The sequence below is a fragment of the Stegostoma tigrinum genome, chromosome 8, assembly GCF_030684315.1.
Source record: "Stegostoma tigrinum isolate sSteTig4 chromosome 8, sSteTig4.hap1, whole genome shotgun sequence".
In the NCBI taxonomy this organism is placed as follows: domain Eukaryota; kingdom Metazoa; phylum Chordata; class Chondrichthyes; order Orectolobiformes; family Stegostomatidae; genus Stegostoma; species Stegostoma tigrinum.
This window is the reverse complement of record NC_081361.1, coordinates 43812000-43838251: the sequence shown is the minus strand read 5'-3', so window position 1 is coordinate 43838251 and position 26252 is coordinate 43812000. Positions and strand designations below refer to the sequence as shown.

The window sequence follows — 26252 nt, the reverse complement described above, 5'->3', positions numbered from 1 at the left end:
AAATAAGAGAGTTTCTTTGCAGCCAGTTGTTCATAAATGTTTGGGAACTTGTGGATACAGAACTTTATTTGTTTTGGATTACAGTTTCAGAGTCGGAATTGTGCTTACACAGTAGGCAACAGAGGCTTCAAATACATTTCCAAAAATTGCTCCGGAGCTTCAACAGCAAAATCAGATATCCTCAATCCCTCTCAAGTTCTGAAGGAAAGTTATCGATCTGAAATGTAAAGTCTGCTTCCTTCGCTGGAGGATGCCTGACCTGTCAAGTTTCTTTTCCGGCATTCTCTGCGTTTACCTCATAAATGTAGTGTCCACTCGCCTCCACATTCGAAGGTCATCATCAAACCAAGAATGTGTATAATTACAAAGATTACAAAAAAAACTCTCCGCGAGCGCCAAAAGATTTTGATAACCATTCTGAGGAGCAGCTAGACATGCATGAAGGCGATGTTCCAATCACTACACTACGCTGTTACCAGGGTCCTCACTGTTGAGCCTGTTTCTAGAATCCTCTCTCTCGCCTCCCCTCCCCCAGCCGCCCCATTACTCAAGTGCGGTTCTCTGAGGCTGGCTCAACTCAGACGCATGCGCAGTGTACGCAACAACCCAATATCACGTCACTATTTTATCTGGGCGCGAGCAGTTTTAGCGCTAACAGAGGCGGCTTGGAAGCTGTGTGGTGAGGTTGATGTTCAAAATCATCTTGGCTATTTACCGCAGCGAGAACGCTCAGCAGTGCAAAGGGAACATTTGACTTTATCAAATATGGTGCACATCGTCCGTTTTCTTCCTCGAAAGGTAGCGAAAAACCAAACGAACCGGGGAATTCATCTCCTCGCCTGCGGTATTTTGGTTCTGGCTTTTCTTTGTTGAGGCGCGAAGACCGTGGTTCCAATGACAACCTAACTTTGCGGCTGCGTGGCGATAGTAATTGACAGGACGACTGATCAATGGGGTCATTGTGAGCGCGCGGTGTAGCCAATCAGGGAGGGAGGAGGTGGGGTGAGATCAATTGCCAAGAACATAAAGTTTGGTAGAGCTGTGGACAGAACGCGACGAATCGATTTTTTTTTGCGGGGGGTGCAGTGGAAAACTATATTTTTGGACGTTAACGGTCGGGGTGCGGGTCGCGCGAGACTGGGGAGTGTGTCAAGACGACGGTCGCCCGTGACTGAAGACCGATTGATCGGAGAGAAATGAGCCCGAAATCCAGTCAACCTGCGGTACGGCCACGTAGCGCAATTTTTTCTTAAGTTCCTCTATTTTTCTTTCCCCGCCGATGGTTGTGAGGTCTGGAAGAAATGATCGGGTGGTATGTCCATCGGGTAGCCTTACCTCCGCTTTGCTGTCCTCCCCTTCCACCCCCACCCCCCGGCTTGGTTCGCTGCTGCTGTCGCTGGCCTGAATCCGATTTGATCGGTGCAGGCTGCATGAGAGCAGAGCGCGCACATGGCATCCTACGCCTGTCTATTGGGATCGCGTGTGGGAGTCGCTGCAATTCGGACCGGCCCGCCTCACGGTCGGCTTTAATAACGAGGGCGTTAGAAATCTTTAGTGAGACGTTATTTTTGAATTGTAGATCGGAGGGGGTTTCAAGAAGGCTCTTTTTAAGAAGGGGGTGCGGGGTGTTATGGGGCGGGCGCGGGGAAAACAAAAAGCGGAAGGAGGGCTTCTGGGCCCTGCAGTTATACGATGGGCGAAGGAGGCAAGCGATGATTACACGGTTGTGGTTTGTCGGGTCAACCGGACGTGAGAAAAGTCATTTTTGTCGTGAAATGACTCGAGTGATCTGTGGGTTGACGCTGGCTGTTGGTTGGCAAGAGAATTCCGATCTGTGTGAAGATCAGAATTAGTGAGAAAAACCGGTGAACTGCTGACAGACTCGACCTGATGTGGGTACTGGTAATCAGAAACCAGAGAGAGAGGCTGTTCGCGCTCAGCCGTCCTGGGCGCATCTTAGGGAGAAAGTTAACATTTTAACTCGATGACTTTTATTTGGAGCTGCGGTTTGTTTGGCATACGGCTGGTATGTGGGAGGATGCGGATTCTGTAAATCCGGAGGTCGGAATTGACACATGGAGAAATTGTGATCTGGTTCTCAGTATTTTGATAAAAGCCTGAATACATTTTTGGGGTCTTATGGGGGTGGAAAACTGTGCGACGGTGCTTACAAAAGAGATTGTACCAGCGGGTCGCGAAGGATTATGCGTTTGAGCGTCTTTATTTGAGGAGGAGTCAGAAGAATCTTGTTTTGTCTTGCCACATCCTGTTTTGCTCGAAATATTTTGTAATTCGCTATGTTTAGTCTGAGAATTTTAATCTGCTTATAATTTGGTAATTCTTTAAAACATACGTCGGTGTTTAACAGCTGGAATATCCAAGTTCATTAGTTTGTTTCTTCAGTGAAGGGACGAAGTTTCAGTGACATAGAAAATATTGTTACTTTTTTTTAGGAGATCAAGTTTGTTTGAACAGCAGTTGAGGGGCTGTAACCAGATTTGTAAATTAACGGGTGTCGGGCAGTATTTCTAGTGAATTCTAGAACCCGCTTGAGATCGAGTACATTTAAGTAGTTAGCGACCCATAGCGGCCAACGAACGTGTATGACAGGTCAGTTGGGCGCGCTTTCCAGATCTCGGGTGCTTTTTGATCTGCATTTGAGCCTTTTCTGAAAGCGGGGGGGGGGGGGGGAGAGGAATGTGAGAATCATTGAAATTTACAGTACAGAAGAACCCATTCTTCGATTCGACCCCTCACGGCCGCAGCTTCTCGTGAAATTGCTACCCAGCAAATCCCATTCTCCAGCCCTCTCCATAACCCTCTTTTTAAAAAAAAATTTCTCTTGCCATTTTATACGGGATTGTCCTTGTGTCATTCCGTACATTGAGCCTGTTATTATTGTCTTGTCTAGTGGGGCGGTTGCCAGGTGTCAAACTTTGTCTTTTAATTTTTTTCCAGCCCATATCTGCCTCCACTGGAGGGAGTTGGGCAAGCAAGCCCTTAGCTATAGCACTTGCATAGGATGATAGAATTGTAGAAATTTTAGTCATCTCATTTGTTCTGCCATTTAAAAAAAACAAAATAACTGCAGGTTCTGTAAATCAGAAAAAGAACAGAAGTTGCTAGAAAAGCTCAGCAGGTCTGGCAGCAACCGCAAAGAAAAAAATCAGTTAACATTTCAGGCCCAGTGACCCATTTTCAGAATTTGGTTTATCTTCTCAGATTTTTTCTTCACAGATGCTGTCAGACCTGCTGAGCTTTTCCAGCAGCTTCTCTTTTTGTACTTGTTCCATCGTGCCTGTTTTGAAGTTATATTCATGTTGCAGTGGTCAAAATCACTTTGCAAACCACTGATTCTTGCCATTAATTTCATTATTGATTTGGCATTGAACTCTTGCTTTCGTCACTTGTAGACTTGTCTTTTCTAGTGGATGCAGTCCTTGTTTTGATGATCTCTCTCAAGACGCCCTTGTACATGAGTGAATTAATGCTGCAGAATCCTGCCCACATGCCGTGTGTATTCTCACAATAGTTGCATGGCGATGCTTTTTGTGGATTAGTTGTTACGCTTTTCTTTAATAAAACATTCCTTCAGATCATTTTAAATTTGAAAGCCTGGGTTTCTTTCCAGGTTTTTAAATAAGTTGTTGAAGCCAAAAACATTTGATGTTTTAACTGGTAAATGAAAATTCATTTTTACACTTCTTTACACGTGAACATTCGTGGTTCTTCACAGCCAATAAAGTAGCTTTGAAGTACTCCCACTGAATGGGCTTCAACAGTGCAACACCTCGTCAACTGTCAGCCTGGATTATATGTTGGAAAGGGAGTTGTATGTACTTTCTGACTTAGACAGGAATCCCACTTTGATATGAAAACAATTAAAACGTAAAGTTTGACAATAACATCCCATTGGATAGTGCATTGAGTCTGCTGCTGTATCCTCCTTCCCCTTGTAAGATAACTGTCTAAATTTTCCAGGTTTTTTTAAAATTATCATTTGCAGAGACAGAAGAGTTGTTCCTATGAAATCAGCATAACTGTATTTGTGTAAACATTTGTGTGTTGGTAGAATTCTTGATCTTACTCGTGTAGGTAGGATAGATTTCAAATGAAATTTCCCTGAAAAATAGGGAGGAAATGGGAGTTGTCAATTCATCCTACCAATATGTCCTTTTTATTATTTTGAATAGTCTCTAATAAATCAAATAATAATTTATACAGCCTGCCTACTTTTTGTAGTTTTTAATTTCCCAGAACTAACATTCTGCCTTGTTTTTGCTCTCCCTGCTTTCATTTAGTACCTTTGAATTTTCTATGCTGTACAGTATGCTCTCACCATTCTGTTCTCGCACTATTTCTTGCAATTTATCATCTTTCATAGTTGCTGCCACAAAATTTGATTTACTTTCTATAACTATATGCAAATCATTTGAAAGCAAATTGAGAACCAACGTTTTCCTGCATGTAAGAGAACAAAGTGTGGAGCTGGATGAACACAGCAGGCCAAGCAGCATCTTAGGAGCACAAAAACTGATGTTTTGGGCCTAGACCCCTGCATGTATTCATTTAATTTAGTATCTATCAACTGTCTGTTCATTCATTCATACATTCCCTTTGTTCTGTCAGACTGCCAGGGTGCTTAGTGCTTTACTCTTTTATTTTTAATGTCAACAGTTCTTCTAGATAAAGCCTCTTAACTTCCAAATATGCCACATCTACTTGTCTACATGTTGTTCAGTGAAATCCATACAATTCTGGTGGCTACTCTACTTCCACAGTATTTGATTGTAACTTTAGCTTGTGAGTTTTCATTCCGTTCCTTTAAGATGGTTTTCAATTTTACTGTTCTTGTGTGAGCAGCAACCTTCTTGATTGAGTAATGTGGAATCCTGCGCATTCTGTTAGTAGAAGGACTTGAGATATTGCTGTGTAAAACATTGGGACACAGTGATTGTGCTTTTTTTTAAAAAATGCTATTTACAAATTCAAAGCATCTTTAAATGAGATATCTTAGGTTATTGAGCTGGAACTCAAATTTGCCTTTTTGTAGTTTGCTTTTTTTAATCTTCCAATGGCAGCAAAAATTACTGTTTATGTAACAGTAGAACAAATTAGTTAGTGCTTTTTGAACAAATAAATATCAAAGCTAAGATATGCTCACGAGTTATTTGAGGAGAGTGTACAGATAGGTCCTCATTTTTAATGGCAACTGTACTCCCTTGTGTATTGGAACTTTAAATTAGGAATCTTCATATTGGCCTGAGGATAGAGGGCTACTTCATTAGCTGAAAATTGGGATTTATACTATTCACTTTTCGAACAAAAAACACCAAAAACAAGTTGTTTTTGAGTATCTTTGGTCAGGCCATGCTGTAGGATGTTTATTTTGTCATTTGCATTTGTGGTGCCCTTTTGAGTAAATGAACGCCCATTGAGCTACATAGCAGTTTTCTTTTAAACATTCTTGTGTATTAGAAAGGACCGATTTCAACAAGGTTTAATTCGTGGTAGAGTGTCATACTAAAAGTTCTTTAATTTCATGAAGCATTAAAGTAGGAAGTGGGGGGAAAGCTTAACCTACATAATTTCTCACCTGTTGTGTTTGCCATGAAGACAAACTGAAGAAATTTTGCATTTGTGCTTTGGTGTTATCACAGACTCCCTTTTTAAGAAAAGTAATCAAACTTACAGTTGTGGGAGGATGGGCTCGTATCAAGATGGAATCAGGCAGGAAAGTAGAGTTGAGAATTTGATTGGGTCAGGAAGTCTTATGAATGTTACAGTTTTGAGGATAACGGCTTACCTTTTTTTGTGCATTTCTGTAACTCACTGAGCACCCTACTATAAACCCACTGGTCACAATTCTGAAATTGAACTATGTTGAAATATTTTGTCTCTTATTGTACAGATGGGATTATTTTTTTATTTTTGAACTTGTGAATTAAAATTCAGTGATTCAGGTAACACCTTGTGATTTGAAGGTAGCTGTAGCATATTTTCCAGCACCTTGCTTCAACTGTGTAACCTGAAGATGGACTGACCATAAACAGCTTAATTGTGGAAAATGGAGGTTTGAAAACATATCTAGAGCCAATCAGGTGGTTTAGTAAATATAGGGCAAGCATGAAATTGCAGTGCAGAAGAGAAGATTAGAGATGTGATGGGCAAGGAATGGCAGGGATAGTGGATGTGATTAGCTTGGTGGATTTTTTTAAATCTAACCTCAATCCTGTATTTTTCCTTTAGGATAATATGCAAAAACATCACAATCAAAATACATATCTATAGCCTTGGTGTATTTTTGGACTCCTTTTTCATTGGCTACAAGTCTGACCTTCTGTCAGGACCATTTTGAGGCTTATCATTACTGGACTCATCATTACCTGCCTACGTTTTGATACATCGTGAATTGTCTTTTTCACAATTTACTTAAAAGCTGGATCCAGAGTGCCCAAAAACTCATCGAAGTGCCTTCAGTTTTTGAAGTTTATTTAAATTTCTTGGAGTACAGCAGTAGTACGTAAGTTTTAAAACATTCATATACAATATGTCCTGTTCCTGTTTTGTATAGAACGTGTGCTTGTTGATGGTGAAAGTATATGTTTACATATGATATTGTTATTGAAAGTGTTAAAACTTTGGCCCTTCAGTTTCCAATAACTCCTCTGGAATGAGTAAAACCATTTGTGCACAAGGTACAGCAAATGGACCAGCTTTACATCTTTCTGGCACTTGTATATTAGTCATTTGTTAATCTTTGTTCATTAAAGCTGAAATTAGATATAATTTAAACTTTTTTTGCTTTTGATCGCTAGATGGAAATGCTTGATTTCTGGCAAAAAAAATTGGAAAAATCTCCTGAATTGCAATCTGTACTACTTAGTCTTACTAGTCCCTTTGTTCTGTTAATGCTGAATATAAGATACTGATTTAGAAACCAATTTATTAAACAATGCAAATGCATTCTGTGGTACTCCTTGCAACATTCAGATGATTGGGTAATTACATAACTGAGGTTCGACACTACTTCTGAACTGTGAAAGTCAAAATAGTTTTTGTGCTGTACTCTGTTCTTTTTAAATACACCCAGTTCTTTTATGGTTTTCCCATGGTACACAGCAGTGCAAAATGTGAACAAAGTAGGTATGCTTTAACCTATTTTTACAACTTAATAGAATGTTGAATTTTATTTTCACAGGCTTCTTTGACCATAAAGAAGAAACATGATTCCGAATGGATACTTAGTTTTTGAAGATGAGAATTTCATTGAGTCGTCTGTGGCCAAACTCAATGCTCTGCGAAAAAGTGGACAGTTCTGTGATGTTAAACTGCAGGTATTCATAAATTACTTATTCTTAAATCCCCGTTTAAGGAATATATATTCCAAAAAGGGAGGCAATCGCTAGACTGTTAAATCCAGAGATCCAGCTAACGTTCTGGGGATCCACGATTTGAATCCTGCCATGGCAGATGGTGAAATTTGAATTCAATAAAAATATCTGGAATTAAGAATCTAATAATGACCACGAATCCACTATTCATTGTGGGTAAAAGCCCATCTGGCCCATTAATGTCCTCTTTAGGGAAGGAAATTGCCATCCTTAGCAGGTCTGGTCTCCATCTGACTTCAGACCCACAGCAATGCTGCCTAGCCAGTGACGCCCTCATCCAGTTAACGAATTAAAAAGAACTACACCTAATCAATTCAACAAAGTTAGGATTCCCTTAGTTTAAATTTACTACTGATGTTTTTTCCTCCTTCCATTACCTTTTCTTCCAAAAAAAAACTTGCATTTTGATGTTAGTCCACAGGTCCCCTCTGGCACTGCAAGTGACCATTCTTACGTTGAATATAGATATGGTATAATTCAACAATCTAATAAGATGAACCAGAACTTGTCTGAACATGCACCACATTAGAAGCCAATTCTAATTTTAACTTGCCTTGCTTAAAAACAGGATAATTCTGTCCAAAAACTTAGCTATTTGGGGATATAACTGGAATTTGTTCTGATTTTCATGATTTGGATTGGAGGGGGGGGGGAAGACAATGGTTTTTGCTTTTGAAATTTTAAGTTGATCATTCCATGTTGTTTTCTAATAAAATGGGATTACACTTCAGGGAAATGACCTGTGACTGCTTGTGAATCTGTAATACCAAATATCAAATGATCATTTAACTTGGCTACAAACAATCTCGGAACCAATTGTATTTTGGGGGGTGGGGGGGATGTGCACTGTTAAATGGGAAGCTTTTAACATTAACTTGTGCTTTGAAATGTTTTCCTATTTAAGGTGTGTGGACATGAGATGCTGGCTCATAGAGCTGTTCTTGCTTGCTGTAGTCCTTACCTGTTTGAAATTTTCAACAATGATAGTGATCCCCATGGGTTTTCTCATGTGAAGTTTGATGACCTGAACCCAGCTGCAGTTGAAATTTTAATGAATTACGCCTACACTGCACAGTAAGTGGTGTTTGAGAAATTTTTGTCTAGTTATTTTTTTCAAAATAAAAAGGCTGTCAAGCACTGAGATGACTGTCAAAGAAATTACACTTGGAAAAACTTTTCTTTAAATTCCAGTTTGTAAAGCAAGTTAAATCAGAGTATAAAATCAAAAGCAATGTAAGTGGATTATTTTTGCAACATGAGATCAAGATTTGAATCTTTGCATTCTCCACAAATTCTGATCTGGCAGGGTAAATCCCCTTGAGTATATGCTGTATGTATTCAGCAATTCAACTGTTTGAATTAGAAGTTGCGGGGTGGTATGATGCTCAGTGGTTAGCACTGCTGCCTCACAGTGCCAGGGACCCAGGTTCAGTTCCACCCTCAGGCGACTGTTTGTGTGGAGTTTGCATATTCTTCCCATGTCTGCGTGGGTTTCCTCCGGGTGCTCCAGTTTCCTTCCACAGTCGAAAGATGTGCAGGCTAGGTGGATTGGCCATGCTAAATTGCCCTTAGTGTTCAGGCATGTGTAATTTGGGTGTGCTATAGAGGGATGTGTCTGGGTAGGATGCTCTGAGGGTTGGTGTGGACCTGTTAGGCTGAAGGGTCAGTTTCCACACTGTAGGAATTCTGATTCTGAGATGTTTAGGGCTTTTTCATCTAGTTTCTAAAAAGGGCACCCTTTTGTGGCTCAGTAGTTGTGCCCCTATCCCTGGACTGGGAAGCCTGGGTTCAAGCCTAACCTGCTCCAGACATGTGTAATAACATCTCCGAACAGGTTGATTAGGAAGATGTTTTTATGTGACTTTAATCAAAGAGGTAAAGAAACACCCCACACCTAACATTATGACCAGTATTTAGTTGTGCCCTCTTTTTTGCTTGTTAACCTATCTAAGCTTTAGCAAGTTGGATTTGTGATTTGGTGAACCACTTAACTTGTAAATCAAATTTTGTAAATGTTTTTATAGTCAGGATGAGTTGCTTGCTTTGATTTGTCAAAATATTTTGGAAAAATGCTGCTTAGGTAGGAATTTGTGAAGCGATTCCCTAAAGAAAGTAAAATATCTTTGCATGCAATCTTTATCTCAGCATCTATTAAACTCTCATTTGTTCATCTCGCTGTTATCGACAATTTTCTCCAGTGGTTCTACACTTTGTTTTTCTCAGTTTTATCATTTCTGTTTTAGTCAAGTTAGTTGAGAGTATCTCATTTCACCATGTGCAAAATTAATTTGTAGTGACGAATGTCAGTGGACTTAAGAACTTGATTTATTTGAAATTGCAGACTTAAAGCAGATAAAGAACTGGTAAAAGATGTGTATTCAGCTGCCAAAAAACTGAAGATGGATCGAGTGAGGCAGGTGTGTATGTCTGTATAAATGGTCGTCGGCCAGAAAGTTGGCTTTTGGGGAAAGAATTTTTGAGACTTGGCTAAAATGAAATTGTCCGCTATTTTAACTTGTTTTTTTCTAGCTCTTAGCCTTAACTCCTTTGAACCACTTTAAGGGGAAAATAGGAGTTATCATCTGCTATTTTCACAATTAATTTTATCTTCCTTTTTTTCATGATTTTTTTGGGTGAAAAATCTTGGTGTTTTATTTTGTTTTAACTAGTTAAACTTAGATGTAACAGGTGTTCAGAAATAATCAGTCATACTAATATCTGTAATGAGTGCTGTGTAGTGAGAGAAGCCACTATAAGTGTAATCCATTAAACCAAAGAATATTGCTTTATATTTATCAAACTCTGCAGGGTAATAATTCTGATATTGGTGGGCAGATGAAAGTGTTTTTTTCCCCCCCCTCTTGACACTTCGTATTAAATATTGCCACCTAGTTAATGACACTGCATTTGCTGAAAAGTTAAACTAATGCCGGAATACCACACTTCTTATTTTTCAGGACTTTTGTATGCTTAATTACATAGAATTTCAATTATTCTGGCAATTATGTTGAAATCATACAAGAATATCTTTCTACATTGAGAATATATAGGTGAAGGGGCACTTGATGCTTTTATGCAGCTCTAAATTACAGAATACTTGTGCCTATTCCATGAGGATTTAAAATTCCCTTGGTTTACATTCATTGTAGCTAATATTTGTTTAATTCCTACTGTGTCACTACCCCCCTCACCACCTTGAATTGCTATAACAAACTGCGAATTTGTTCTAATGTAATTTTGTTAGGTTTGTGGTGATTATATACTGTCCAGGATGGATGTCCAGAATTGCATTTCTTATCGAAACTTTGCCAGCCAAATGGGAGACACTCGGCTTCTGGGCCAGATTGACAGTTGCATTCAGGAAAACTTGTTGGAGATTTCAGAGCAAGATGAATTTTTAAAACTTCCACGACTAAAGGTAAACCAAGTCGAAATTGCACACTTTGGTCTGACATGCTCTCATCCTTTCTTAAATCTAGGATAGTTTGAACTTGCTATTTTCGGAGCACGGCATAATTGCTGTTTATTATTGACTCCTGTTGGACTTCTTCCCTGTATAGAAGAACACTGTTTTGGCTCTAATGCTTGGATTTTGTTCTATTTGTTGTAACCTCTTTTAAACCCTAGCTGTAAACATACTAACTGTATTTGTATTCTTAAAACTGAGAAACTACTTTTCATTTGAATTTTTTTCTTTTCAGTTGGAGGTGATATTGGAGGAAAATGTCTCCTTGCCAAGCAATGGTAAAGTTTACACAAAGGTAATCAACTGGGTGCAACGTAGTGTCTGGGAGAATGGAAAAAACCTGGAAGAACTGATGGAAGAGGTTAGTATAAACAAAAAACAAGTGTTTATGCTTATGTGGAGGTTTGCATTATTACATAAAATGTGATCCTAAAGAATTTAAATTTTGCTGTAGGTGCCCCTAAGCTGAGAAAATGGGGTGTGAAGGTGAGCAGTATAAATTGTTAAGTCTTTTATTTTTTTTCCCTGCTATGATGCCTTTTATTTTTGGGAATTTGTTTTGAAGCATTTGTCTTGCAATGTAGGGAAAAATTGCTTTAGAGCAAGGGAGAAGAGGTACTTTTCTATGTTTAATTGCTTCCTTCCACAGCTAATCTGTGTGAGTAAGTACAATATTCTAATTTCTGTCCCTCCCAATTGATTTTTATTTCCTTAGGTTTAATCTAACAAAAGTAGGATACTGCAAGCCTGAAGAAAATGGAAGATGCTGCGAGGGTAGTGACTCATAAGGAAGCAGCGGCCTTTCCCTAAAGTCTGCAGAATTTTGCTTTGGGCAAGAGTTGATTTAATGGTGTTTGCTCCTTTGCAGGATTATTAAGGTTACTTACATTAATAAGTTGCAACATTGTCGCAGAATCTGACTAAAATTGCTCTGTTGGGGTGGTTTCTGGAAAACGTATTTATTATAGAAAATGTTACCATTCTCTAAAGGGGTAGTAAAAAGGCTTTTTAAAGTAGGTATGGGGACTGGGAATATTTACCTGGTAAGTCCTGTTTTCTAATTGAAATTCTTCCAGTTAATGTTGCACAGGCCATGATCTCTATCCATACAAAACTTTAAACCATTATTTGGAAGGGGCATGGTAAATGAGATTACTTGGAGCAGCAGCACAATGATGGGGGAAATATTGTGCGTCTGGTTGGCAGACCGTTGTGTGGAATTTTATAGCACATAAACAGGCCCTTTGGCTCAATGTGTTGGCTCCATGTGAGCCTCCTTCTGCCTTATTTCTTTTTTTTTTGTTCTTTTTCTCCTTTTTTTATGTACTTACGCTACTGCTTGCATAGTATGCACACTGGGTCTTTACATTTTTTTCCCCTTATTTTTGTTTCCTATTCCAACACAGTTCAGATTTTCATCTTTTTTTTCCAGAAAGTTTCTGAAGTGCTGTTTTTTCTGGCTGAAAGCACAATAACTGATTATGGGAAAACTGGCAGTATTCATTTCAAACAGTTTATTTGGTTATTATGCAGAACTTAGAAATTTAAGACTAGCTCAAATTGTGCATCTGCTTACTACATGTATCAGAGGCTCAGTCCTTCTAGCCTTGTTATTCATGCTGCTGTATATTGTACTTACTCTTAAATACAAGATCACTAAAGTGGATTTCCTAGTTGATCTCTCAAAAGTGCAAAATGAAATATTCCTAATGGATTGACATGTAGACCTCTACCTTTTTAATAAAATGTACTTGCTGTTGCTATTTCTCTGACAGTCTGCTCAAGTGGTATTGTTGCATTATGACAAAATACTGTTGATTTGAGGACCACTTGGAATTTGAGATTATAATTTTGAGTGAAGAGAAGTTTGAACAAAATTTCTCTCTTGCAATTTTATGGCTTTAGTATTTTTAAAATTCTGTATCCAATGATGGGCCGAACTATTGATGTGACAGAATTGAGCATTGACAGAAACAGTAATGTGATATGCAAAAATGAAGTTTTTGCATCAGTGACATGTGCAAAATAGTGTTGGTCTAGTACAGTGGGTGGAGAGTTATCTGAACAAGGTCCGTCTGGACATTAGTTATTTGAGAAAAATATCTCATTTATTTAAAGAGGATTGTGGGGGAATGGAATATTTTATTTTTGTGATTTGCTAACCAAGCTAGGTAGAAAGAAATCTGTAACAGTTGGAACATTAATACATATGTGGTAGGTAGTATTTTGTGTTTTGGAGAGAGCATAGTAATCTTGAAGTGCAACTACCAACATTTCTGAATCTGTTAATGTTTGAGGATGAACAAGTGCTGATTTCCATATAGCTCCTTTATATCTAGATTGTGTAATACATTGCTTTAGAACTTGACCTAGATTTAAAGATTCTCTTCGTCTTTTTCCAGGACTATTTTCAGCTATTGCTTATCCTGTGGAGTAGTCTTTCAAAACAATCTAACTGCTTGTAGATACAGGATTAAATCAAGTGGCCCTTTGCATCCTAGATTCATCCAGATTGCAAATTTTGGGCTTTAAAACAGGATAGTTTTAAATAACCTGCATGCCCTTTCGAAGGAGAAAAGAGATACAAACTAAAAATTGCCCAGTAAATATTTGTTCACCTTCTTTTAAAAGCCAATTATTTGTAATCTATATTGTAAGGAAGTGATTGTCTTATTGTATTCTGGAGTTCCTGTATTTACTTTGCGCGATTCTCCCTAGCAGCCTGAGAGAAACTTCTACAATGCAAAAGAATACTCTTGTCTCATTTTTGTCAGTGGATTTCTTACACTGTTTTAGGTATCGAAAGGAACTAAGGGTGCAAAGAATTGACTTTCATCTGTTTACTTAGAGTTTCTACCATCGTGCAATGACTTAAATTTTCTGTCAACCAACTGCAATCCTCTTCAAGAAAGCAGAAACCTTCCAGGACTAAAGAACTAAAAATAACCAAGACCTTGTGTGAACTAACTTGTTGCTATGGAACAGTAGCCACATGGGTGTTTGTTGCTGTTTTGCAGGTTCAAACCTTGTACTACACTGCTGATCACAAAATGCTTGATGGGAGCGTACTAGATGGACAGGCTGAAGTGTTTGGCATTGATGATGACCACATTCAGTTTGTACAGGTACTGAATACTAAGGGGTGCACATACAAAAATTAGTTGGGATGGTATGTTCAATTCCCACTAATCAGGCTAGCACAGAATTTTTATTTTGCTTATCCAGTCAGTGTAATGCAGGTTTTGGGCTGTTCATCTTGCGTAGTGTAAAGCTGTAGGATGTGGGACTTAAAAGTTGGGTTGATATACTGCAGAGGTGTGCTGCCCAATGTATTGTTAAAAAACCTGTCTTAAGATGTTTTCCCTCACTGACCAGATTCTTCCTTAGCACTAAAATAGAGATCTATAACCTGTTGAGCTTTGGTTAGAACAATTCATTGTTGTTTCCAGAATTGTCTGATGTGCATATTGGGTTATTTCTTCCTGCTTTTCAGGAGATGCTAACATTCAGTTGGCGACAACCTGAATAGCACAGATTTGTAGGGTCCTATTGGGAGATTTTTAATCACTGTGTGAAGATGTAGTGGAGACATAACAAATCTATATAGTGCTGTTTTACCACATGGTTGAATCAACTATCCAGTGTTAGCTTGTCTGTTGTACTCGAGTGTCTAGTTTTGGTATTTTTAATTGTTTTTTTTTGTTTTAGTGCTTTTTTTTAAACATGCTTTACAGATGTTGGTAATGGTGTTCATTTGTTGGTGGCTAAATCAGTGCAGTTGGTTTGAGGGAAGTGATTGGATGTTGTTTGTTTAGGAAGTTGATAGCAGTAGAGTTTCTTGTATAAGATTAAGTAACTTTTGGTATGTAGGAGGAATAGGGTGAGAAGGTAGAAGATGAATGCAGGTGTAGCCTGGCTAGGTTTTCTAGCTGCCCATTTGATTTTGCAGAAGACATCTCCGCGGGAGAACAGCCACCGACAGATACATAGCATGTCTTCTGGAATTCTGAGTACTCAAGTGCAAACAAACAAAGATGAGTGGAAAATCATTGCATCGGAGAAAACAACATGTAAGTTACCCATCTACAGCAATCTTATTGGGAACATTCTGCTAATCAGTTTTGAGGGAGAAGAAATTGAGATTGTTTTGCTCTGAAAATATGCAATTCTGCTTTAAATTACTTGGAATGGGCAGTGTAGCTTGCTGAGGGGGTCAAAAAATTTAAATTTGCCCTGCTAGCCTGTCTGGGTGTTTTGGAAATGTTTTATTCCCCATATTGGATGCATGGCTGCGGTTGCATTTGTGTGTAGACACCTGCCTACTTGCTGACAAGTCACTTTACTTTGTCCTTCAGGCACTACATATCTTTGTTTGGCTGTCTTAAACGGTGTGCTGTGTGTCATTTTCATTCATGGCCGCAATAGTCCCCACAGTTCACCCGTCAGCACTCCATGCCTAATCAAGAGTATGAGTTTTGAGGTTGAAGTTGAAGATGGCAAGCTCTTGCCCCCCATGCAGTATGCCCGCTCTGGTCTAGGAACTGCAGAGCTGAATGGCAAACTCGTCGTTGCTGGTGAGTCCAAGTTTGTGTTCTGAAAGTTTTTATACAAACGGAAGGGCATTTTTCATCCTGATTTTTCACCCAACCCCCACAAGTTTGTTTTTTTTGTTGTGCAGTAGATTGAGTTTTCAGTGCCTTTTACTTTGTCATTCTTTTGTAAATAAGCCTGAACCAGTAATTTCCAGCACAAAAAGTTGTGGATGCTGAGGCCAAGTGTCTCAGTCCCAGGATGTTGCTGTGGGAGCTACTCCAGGGTAATAACCTAGGTGTAGCTGCTTCATTGATGATCTTCCCTCTGACTAACGTGAGAACTGTGGATAAGAGAAAAATGCTTGTTTTGTTCGCTTTTTGTAATGTTATCAGTTACTGAAAGAAACTTTGCTCGTATGCGGCAATACCCAGACGACGTAGGCTCGGCCCAATTAAATAAGTCATACTCAAGTCTCATGAGGTATTTGCAAAAAATAAACAATTCTACTAACGGGTTAATGGATTTATCATTGCTGAATCCACATCAACATCCTGGAGATTACCATTGACCAGAAGTTGAACCAGACCAGTTGTATAAATATTGTGGGTACAAGAGCAAGTCAGATGTTGGGGACTATGAAGTGAATAACTCGCCTCATGGCTGCCATCTACATGGTACTAGTTGGGAGTATGATGGGTCTGAAACTTGTTGTAAACTTGGAAAGGAGACTAAAAGTTTATGAAGAGCATTGGCTAAAGTGGACAGAAAAAAACAAGCTAAAAAAGTGAAAGAATATATCTCTGTTTAGTCTGTTTTGACTAAGTTACAAATGTCCGTCCCTTCGTTTCTTAAGACTCCAGTTGACATTTTATGTTGTGATAACTTAAAGTTACATAGTCTTTGGTACAGTTATATAGACTTTATTCTGACAAGCTGGCACACACTCCTTTATTACAATGTTTTTGCAATTCACTTGGCAGGAGCTCCTTAATTTACATCCTTATTGGTAAACGGGGCTAAACCTGTTTTGTAGATGTCCCTTTCACATTCACATTAGCTCTGATATACCCTTCTACTTGATTCCTTTTTATCACCCCGATATTTCATAAATCCAAGCTGTGAAGGCTTTGCAGCTTTGCCCAAGCTTGCATTTTCATTTTCTGAATGGCCTATAGTATGGGTTATATTTCCCTTTGTGGCTGGAGAAAGTGTTTTATACTGATGTTTTGTCTATTACTGAAGTTAAATATTGAACTTAATCAGTTGTTTCATTCAAATTGTGTGAACATACTGTGTGTTCTTTTGTATGTAGCAGTTCATACAAACTGCGGATGTATTGTATCCTCATCAGTAATATCAACTATTGTCACCACTTTTCTCCTTTTTAACATATTTTCCACAAATCTTTCATAGACCAAATCCGTTGGTAATCTCTATGTATAGCTTTTACTTTTAAAGAAAGGTCTTGCTCAGCTCAAACTTTTTGTGTTTTTTTTTGCTTGTTTCTTTTACAGCAAATACACTGAATTGAATTTAGTATATTGCTTGAAGCTAGACTTTGCCTCTTTTTGTGCAAGGTGGTCTAAGTTGGCAAGACCAGTTCCTAATTTCTTTTGTCTCAATTTTTGAATACTGCTTTTAAGAAAATTTAAGCTAAAGTAAAAGACAGCTAACACAAAATCCTAAAATATTACTTCTAACCACCACAAGTCTGAAAATTACTTTAATCAAAATCTTACTGCTGGATGAAGTAGATATTGAGAGGATGCTTCTGTAGATGAAGACCTGTGGGACTTCTCCTGAAAAGTAAGCGATCTCCCATGTAAGACTGAAGAGCAGTTGCTTGTATTGGTTGTTAGCCAAGGCTGTTGTTCTTCAAAACAGAATTAGATTTTTCGTCTGCATAGCAGTCTGAGGTTATTGGGACAGGCATGAAAATGGATTTAAGGCCACAATAGATGACTTATGATCTTGATGAATATAGAGCAGCTCAGAGCGAAAGGGCCTACTCTTTGTTTGCGTTCATACTTACACTCAACCGGGTAAAGTGAGAGCATTTATTCTGGGTGTACCCTACCAGAATGTTTTCCTATCATATTGACATAACATGGCAGCAGCCCTTCTTTCATCCATGTTTTATGATTGAACAAGTACTATCTTTGTTTTTGCCATTCTCCATTGATTTTTTTTCTCCCACTGCTTTTAAGACTAACTGTAATTTCCCTTTTGAATAAAATCAATTTGAACAAATTTTGTAACTAAAGTTACATATTTTGAGAATCTCTTCTCTACTGCAGCATCTCCCATATAGATTACTTTCTGTGCCACTTTCATCTTCTTTATGTACTCTAATGTCTGAAATCTTCCATGACTTGTTTAGGTGGCTACAATCGCGAGGAGTGTTTAAGAACAGTAGAATGCTTTGATCCTGCCACAGATGGATGGATTTTCATTGCTCCAATGAGGACTCCGCGTGCAAGATTTCAGATGGCTGTGTTGATGGTAAATGGGCAGAAGGAAATGACCATTTGAGATTGTGTATGTCCTATAAAAGCTAAGCATTTCTAGTGATCATATTGTGTTTTAAACTCCAGAGCATGTTTGATTTATAACGTGCTTTTGGAATTAATTTTAATCTGTTTAAATGAATTTACAGTTTATCAATTTGGTCTCATTAATGCTTAGTTTCATCTTAGTTACTTCTTCAAATGCTAAAGATTTGTCTTTTTTTGGTTGTTGCTTAGTGGGGGTATTTCTATCCTGTAGGGTCAACTATATGTAACTGGTGGGTCCAATGGCCACTCGGATGAGCTTTGCTGTGGTGAGACATATAATCCAAATACCAATGAATGGACCTCTGTGCCAGAGCTCCGAACCAATCGTTGTAATGCAGGCGAGTAGGCAAGTGTTTTGTAATCTAATAATGGCTGACTTCTTGATACATGGCTCCTGACAGATCTCTGATTGGTTGACAGGTGTCTGTTCTTTAAATGGAAAGTTGTATATTGTTGGTGGCTCGGATCCATATGGACAGAAGGGATTGAAAAACTGTGATGCCTTTGACCCAGTATCAAAAACCTGGACAAATTGTGCTTCTCTAATTACACGTATGTCAATTCTATGTAAAATGCAGTCTGTAAACAAAAAAAGTTGCTGTTTATTAACAGACGTTTCAATGTAAAGTTGACTTGCAAGATATTACATAATCATGCTTGTTTTAAAACTCTCTCTTTGCTTTTTTCCCCTGAAACTTTTGTACAATTTGTATTAATTACAAATTATTGTTTGAATATTAGGTAGACATCAAGCTGCTGTATGCGGACTGGATGGATACCTATATGTAGCTGGAGGTGCAGAGTCCTGGAACTGTCTGAACACTGTAGAACGCTATAATCCTGAAAACAACACATGGACTCTTGTTTCACCCATGAATATGGCTCGCCGTGGAGCAGGAGTAGCTGTGTATGATGGTGAGAACAAGTATATAATTTTCAGATGGCAAAATGTTTCAGCATGTTGAAGTGTAGAATTTCCATTTGTGACAGTGGAGGTGTAGTATAAAAGGTGGGGATACAAGAATTCTCATATTTGTGTGAGAAAAGGGGCATTGATTCGTCAATCACATTGACTCTTAATGAATAAGATGTTGTGATGGAGTCTGCACCAGGACTACTTTCCCTTATGCTTCTATGCGTAGAGTTAGAGTTGTATGTCTTTGCATAAGTTGTTATTTATTGTAGGTGGAGAGCGGTTAAGAACAACATACAATATGCTAGGCTTTGTTTTCGTACTGTGTACGCCTTCATTCGAGAGGTTATGCTGAACTTGTATAAGATATTAAATGCCTGTGCTGCGTACAGTTTTGGGCTTCACATTTGAAGAAGGAGATGAATGCATTTGCAGAAGTAGTATAGAAGCATTATTTCCAAGAATTAGAAACTTCAATTATGAAAGAATTGGGAAAATAGGGATTCCTTTTACTCTGAGAGGACAAGGCCACAATGGGATTTGATGCAAGTTTTCAAAATTAAGACATCTGGACACATTAAATGGGGAGAATATATTAATACCTTGGATAAGGAAGGTGAATGTACTAAGTCTGCAAGTGGTCACAAGTAGGAAGGAAAGTGTTGAGGCTGACAGTCTGGAGGAATTTTAGATAGGTTGTGAGTGGGCAAAAACTTGGTAGATGAAATATAATGTGGGGAAAAGGTGAAGTCATGTTATTCTGGCAGGAAGTTCAAATTGCGAAAGACTGTAGAGGGAACTAAGGAATCTCAAGACTTGGTGCAGAAGCAGTCACGCAAAGAATGGAACCCATCACCCTCACCTGCATGCAGTCAAATCTGTGGCTACAGTATGTGGGTGATACATTTGTCTTCATTAAATGCAGTAAGTTAGAGACACAGCACCTCATCAACAACATATTCACCAGGATCAAATTCACAAAAGAAGAAAACAACAATCAACTTCTGTTCATAGACATCTGAGTAGAACAAATTGACAAACTGGGAATTCCAAGCCACAGTGTACAGGAAGGCATCCCAAACTGATCAAATGCTCAACTTCCACAGCAATCACCCCAACGTCCACAAACAAATGTGTAGGACACTAGTTAAGTGGGCTGCAACACACCTGAACATGGCAAGGAGGAGGAAGAGCATCTACGCAAGGTCTTCACTATCAGTGGATACCCCACCGACGTCGTCCGCAGATACCTACCAGGTAGACAATACCAAGAGGACACAGTACAACCTAACACACTGGCAATACTACTGTGTCAAGAACATACTGGAACGGACGAGATTCCTATTGCCACTAGGAATCAGGGTAGCACACACCCACAGCCACACTATGACAAATACTTCGGTACATGCAGGACCAATGTAGAGTACAAAATACCATGCAAAGACTGCCAAAAACATTTACAGTGGCCAGAGAGGAAAGAAACTAGATATCTGGATACATGAACAGCAGTAACAAAATGGCAGCGCACTTTCTGTCATTTCAGTGCACTCGGACAACGAAGGCCATCAATTTAACTGGGACAGTGTGACCATCCTAGCTCAAGCCAAGCACAGACATGTACCGGAATTCCCAGAGGCCTGAATCTCCACCCATAATGAAATCAATAAACAGGTGGAATTAGACCCCATAAACAAACCCTTGCAAAAAAGAACTGGAAATTACACAAAACACCTCAACAGACCAGATCATACAAATATTGAGTGGAGCAGAACAAACTTGCTTCATTGGAGGCCGCACTGATGTTACTTCGCAAGGTGAAAAAATGTTGGAACTATAACCGGCCAGCAAGTCAACAGCCTCACCCACAACCAGAGCTACAAATCATTGATGAATCACCAAAAAACTAGCAATTGAGGGAATGGGGAAGTCACATAACCTTTGTCTCAAAAGCAAAGAAGGGATATGAGAGCCTTGGCAGATAAGGCTAAAGATAATCCAAAAAAGATTCTACAGATACATTTTCAGAGCAAGAGAGCAGCTAGAGAGAGAGAGAGAGAGTAGGATTGCTTTTAAAGATCAGCAAGGTTGTCTTTGTGTCTAATCTCAGATGGAGAAATATGAATACTTCACATAAGTTTTTACTGTGCAGAAAGAAATAGAAGCTAGAAAACTCAAATTGATGTTTTGAAAACAGTTCACATTACAGAAGAGGGAGTGCTGGATGTTCTGGAAAATATAAAGGTGAATACATCTCCAGGACCTAATCAAAGTGTATCCCAGGACATTGTGGAAAGTTAGGGAGGAAATTGCAGGAACTTAGCAGAAATATTGTAATCACTTAAACACAACTGGAGGATGGCTAATGTCCTGTCAGTGTTTGAGAGGCTGTAAGGAGAAGCCTGGAAACTAAGCTTGCAATTGGGTAAGTTGTTGGAGGTGATCCTGAAACTTAGGGTTTATGCATTTGAGAGGCAGTGATTGATATTAGGGCTAGTCAGCATGGTTTGTGCGAGGGGTTGGGTGGCGGGGAAATCATGTCTCTCAAACTTGATTTGAGTTTTTTGAGGAAGTAAACAAGAAGACTAAGAGGTGGGGTGGTAGACATTGTTTACATGGACTGTAGTAAAGCCTTTGACAAGGATCTGTATGGTAGACTAATTGATAAAGTTAGGTCACAAGGGACTTAAGGTTAGCTTGTAAATTGGATACAAAATTGGCTTTATGGTAGGTAACTGAGATGGTGTAGGGTTTTTTGAACTGGAGGCCTGTGACCAGTGATGTTCCTCAATGATTGGTACTGGGGTCCACTTCGCCATTTATCTTTTTTTTTAATCCAAATCCTTTATACAAGAAGCATGATTGATTAGTAAATTTGCAGATGACACCAAAATTGGTGCTGTAGTAGACAGTGAAGGTTATCTAAGATGACAGAGTTCCTGATCAGTTGGGTTAATGGGCTAAGGTGTGGCAGATGGAGTTTAATTTGGGTAAGTGCAAAGTATTGATTTTGGGAAAACATCAAGGACAGGACTTCGACAATCAGTGGTAGGGCTCGGGTAGCTCTGAGAACCAAGATCTAGGAGTTCAGGTACATAATTCTTTTGTCTACCTGCAACACCAATTTCAATGGTAAAGGAGTTTTGCACACCTGCCTTCACTGCTCAGATCTTTGAGAATAGGAGTTAGGACATCCGGTTGAGGTTGTACAGGTTGTTGGTTAGGCCTGTTGTGGAGTAGTGTCCAGTTCTGGTTGGCTTGTTTTGGGAAGTATAGTATTAAGCTGGAGAAGGTTTAAAAAAAGACTTAGCAGGATGTTGGAAATGGAGATTTTTGAGGTATGAAAATGGACTGGAACTTCTTTTAACTGGTGTGCAGAAGGTTCAAGGGTGACAGTTTTTTTTTTAAGGGTCACAAAATCACGAGGGGCATAGATATGTGAATGACAAGGGTCTTTTCCCTTAGGATAAGGAAGCTCAAAACTAGGGGGTGTATTTTAAGGGAGAGGAGAAGGGGGACAACTTTTTCTAAACCAGTGGTTTGTGTGTGAAATGATCTGCCAGAGGAAGTATTTGAAAGCAGGTATAGTTAGAACATTTTTAAAAGACATTTGAATAAGTATATGAATAGGAACAGGTTGGAGGGATACAGCCCTAGCACAGGCAGGTGGGACCAGTTTAGTTTAGGGACATGGTTGGTGTGGACTTGTTGGACCTAAGGCTCTGTTTTCCATGCTGTATTACTCTACTGTATGAATGGAGTATAAAAGTAGAAATACAGGGTTTTTCTAAAATTTCAAGACGTAGCTGAATACTGAACAGTTTTGAGTGATTTTGTAATGAAAGGTAGACCGCAGTTGGAGACTGTCTAGAGGTTTGCTAGGCTGATACCGAAGTATGACATCAAAGGGTAAATGCTTTCTGACTGATCCCCATGTCCCACCCCATCAGGGCCTGGGCAGTGACTGAGTGAGTGGTGGAGAATGTCTGTCAGTCTTTCCGGTCTTTTGAGAACTTCACACAATAAGTATAATCTCAAAATAAGGGATTATTTTTATTTAAAACTTAGGAGAAATTTCTTAGGTAGTGAATCTGCAAAATACTTTGACCTAGCCTTCAGCATTCTGTGTTTAGGTATGTTAAAGGCTGAGCGATGTTTAATTGCTCAGTACATTGAGGGTTCTGGGTGAATAAAGACAGGAAAATGGAATTGAGGGTTATTGGAGCTTTATTGAGCCTGCCCCAGCACCTGAGCTGAGATGCCTACTTATGGTCTTATTATCATTTAGAAACTTCCTATTTTGTTAAAATATTTGAAAATGAGGGGTACAAGTTTATAACAAGCTTTCAAATTTAATGCTATAAATGGCTCAGGTCTGGAGTGCGCTGTCTGGCAATCTTGTGGTGGTGGGTACAGTTGCTGGATTTAAGGGAAACATGGAGTTGTGGGAAAAGATGAGAATGGCACAAAGTCATAATACATATTTAGAGTTAGTACAGAGTTGGCTGAGTAGCCTCCATCTACATCTTAATAACTGTTTATCGCTAGCAATGAAACTTGTATCTTGTATTCCTCATTGTGTGGTAGGCGCAGAGCAGAAGGCTATCCTGGGGGATAATGACTATTCTAATCAAATCATTGCTCACTGTGTATCATTTATATTCATGAACATGCCTAAGGCCTACTGCTTTTGCCCCTGAAATTGCCCAGGTTACATCTACCTGCTCAAATAAGGTGTCCAAACAGTGCAAGCCATGTGAAGCTAGCCATTTCATAATGTGTTCCTCTGCATATCATAAGTAGTATTACAGAATACACAACTTATGAATATGAAATTTAGTGCCAGCGTGAACTTTTTAATTTACCATTTCAAACTCCAGTCCCATTTTTGTTTGTATATTTTTGCCTAAAATGGTTAAAACAATTTGGTGTGGTAATGCTAGGGAACTACTTACTTTGATGTAATACTTTATAGGTATACTGTGGTTTTTGTTTCCCTGTTCAGCTTGGAGTGTGGAGTTTTTGGCTTCCAAATAGACAGCTGTTCCACAAACATCAGCTTCAAATTGTGCATCTTGGACTTTCCAAGCCACCACTTGCAGCATGAGCAGTGATGTTTATTACATTCTGATAAGCCAGGTGTGGGGAGACTCCTTTCTAGCTCAGTTTAAGGAATGTGATCAATCTGCGATTCACCCTTGAAGGTGATTGGACATTGATGTCACCTCCCATTATTTTGTTTTGTTTTCTTTTTGAAAGACCACTCTTCTCATACTTTTGACTCCTTACTAAACTAAGAGCCTAAGATAAAGGGTATTCTGATCTCCTTGCCCATTTGTTTAGGATTGGAAGATTGAGTTCAGGGCATCGACCATTAAGGGTTTGGTATGATCTGTCTTTTTTTGGTCAAGTTCCTCACTTGGGAAAAAATTTATCAATTATTCTTTATTGTTCAGTGTTTTTCTTGTGGTGTGGTCTTTTATTTTAAAAACAAGAACATTGATCTTTGCTATAATTAGGATTAAGGTTACAAGCAACTCTTTTGCTCAGTGTACAGCATGTTTATTATAATAGAATTCATAAATATGAAAGGTGAAGTAATGAAACTCTTGTATGCTCGGTCAGTATGTACTTATGAATAAAGTCAAAGATCTTTGTTACTAATTTAAAACACTTGTGGCTAATACCAATATGAAAGTTACATCTAACCAAATAATTGCTTCTGTTCTGAATTTTAAAAAGTTAATATAGAAGAGCTAGTAGTTGCTTCTTTTCACCTCCCAGTTAAACTGTCCTGGTCCTTTCTCCATAATGATTTAATGTGTCAAGCATGAGTGTTCAAGTTCTCAATATAGCTCTGAAACAAAAATGACTGTGGTCAGTAACTTAGCATTTGGCCTTCATTAATTTAGTGTTACTTTTTATTTATTCTGTTCAAAACTCCGCAGTGCTTTTCTTTCGTCAAGTGAGGCTTAATAAAGAACACAGGATATTAAAGTATTTAAATCTTAAGTTATAGTTGAACATAAAGGTCAATAGATTAATAGACTATAACAAATCTCCCTTCTATAACAAATCCTACCTATGCCAGGTACAGTTCAGTAAGATTCATTCATTCTAATCCAGCTTATGTTTCTGGAAGCTGCATATTCATATGCAGAAAATCTGTCCTCCTCAAGCAGCGGTGGATGTGAACATTTACCATTGGCAACATCCTAACTACTCAGAACTGACTTGCCAATCTTCATACTGTTTAAATTGGCAGAAGTTTGAAGGGTCAATAAGCTTTAATAGCAGTACTTGGGAACATAGGCAAGTGTAGCCTGTTTAACCCCTTGGATCTTTTCTGCTTTTCAGTGAGATAAGGTTGATCTGTGCCCCAACCCTATACAAGCACCCCGAGTTACTCTACAGCTCTTAAATTTATGTTGGCTTTTTAAATTTTAATCTTGCAAAGCAATTAAAACACTTAAATTTTACCAGCTTGGATTTCCTCGTGAATTTTGCTTGCAAATTAACCTTCCCTAGACCCAAACAGCTGAAATCTCTCAATCCTGTTTATATTAAATGAAATGAACATTGTGCCCTAATTGATTCTGTACAGTTTAACTTTACCTCTACCGTTCTGTCCCTCGTTACAATGGAGAGCAGTACGGAATCAACTGCCAGTTGTCCTTTACCCTACAGCCAACATTGCGTCTATTCTGATTCAATCCCTTTTTAAGGATTGAGCCAGGTTCTAAAATCCTAATTGTTGTCTCAGCAATTGACTACTGTAACAATGCAATTAATTTTACAGGAAAAATCTTTGCTGTGGGAGGATTTGATGGAACCCATGCACTCAGCTGCGTTGAGATGTTTGATCCAGCCAAAAATGAGTGGAAAATGATGGGAAGCATGACATCAGCAAGGAGTAATGCTGGAGTTGCTGCTGTGAACGGGCTCCTGTATGCTGTGGGAGGCTTTGATGGCAATGCATTTCTGAACAATGTGGAAGTATACAACCCAGAAACCAATGAATGGAGCCCATACACCAAAACAAATCTGTCCAGTTTATAAAGTTTAGCCTTTTCTTTGCAGCTTAACAAGTTTAGTGAAGTAATCTGTGTACTTGTTTTGGGGTGGGTGTGGTTGGGTGGGATGGGGAGGGGAGGGATGGAGAATGATTACAATTTGGATGTCTGTGGTTGGGCTGTAGTTATTTAGAACTTATAGCATGACTTCTGGGTTTTACTAGTAACAACAACCACCTTTTTGGCATTGCTTATAATAATTGCAATGAGCTGTAAATACTGTTGTCCCAAAATGTAGGTGTTTGTTGTGTATTCCAAGTGAGTTTATGGTTAAGTGCAAACCTGGTATGCAGAAAACAATTTCAAAATTTGGATAATAGG

The 26252-nt window shown here is 38.8% G+C and overlaps 1 protein-coding gene across 5 annotated transcripts; it reads left to right on the top strand.

Annotated features, from left to right (window-relative positions):
- Nucleotides 1-612: 612 nt before the first annotated feature.
- Nucleotides 613-25996, top strand: ivns1abpa (influenza virus NS1A binding protein a). 5 transcript variants are annotated; one of them, XM_048538848.2, is made up of 15 exons: nucleotides 613-798; nucleotides 6250-6519; nucleotides 7202-7337; nucleotides 8299-8468; nucleotides 9736-9811; nucleotides 10639-10812; nucleotides 11096-11221; nucleotides 13878-13985; nucleotides 14810-14930; nucleotides 15216-15434; nucleotides 17774-17895; nucleotides 18160-18286; nucleotides 18369-18500; nucleotides 18690-18863; nucleotides 25658-25996. In XM_048538848.2, the coding sequence occupies exons 3-15, from the start codon at nucleotides 7227-7229 to the stop codon at nucleotides 25915-25917; spliced, it is 1920 nt and encodes a 639-aa protein (XP_048394805.1). In that variant the 5' UTR covers nucleotides 613-798; nucleotides 6250-6519; nucleotides 7202-7226; the 3' UTR covers nucleotides 25918-25996. The 5 variants fall into 5 exon arrangements, with proteins under 5 accessions (XP_048394805.1, XP_048394800.1, XP_048394802.1 ...); XM_048538843.2 differs by having other exon boundaries at nucleotides 6250-6523; XM_048538845.2 differs by having other exon boundaries at nucleotides 613-844; nucleotides 6250-6523.
- Nucleotides 25997-26252: the final 256 nt, after the last annotated feature.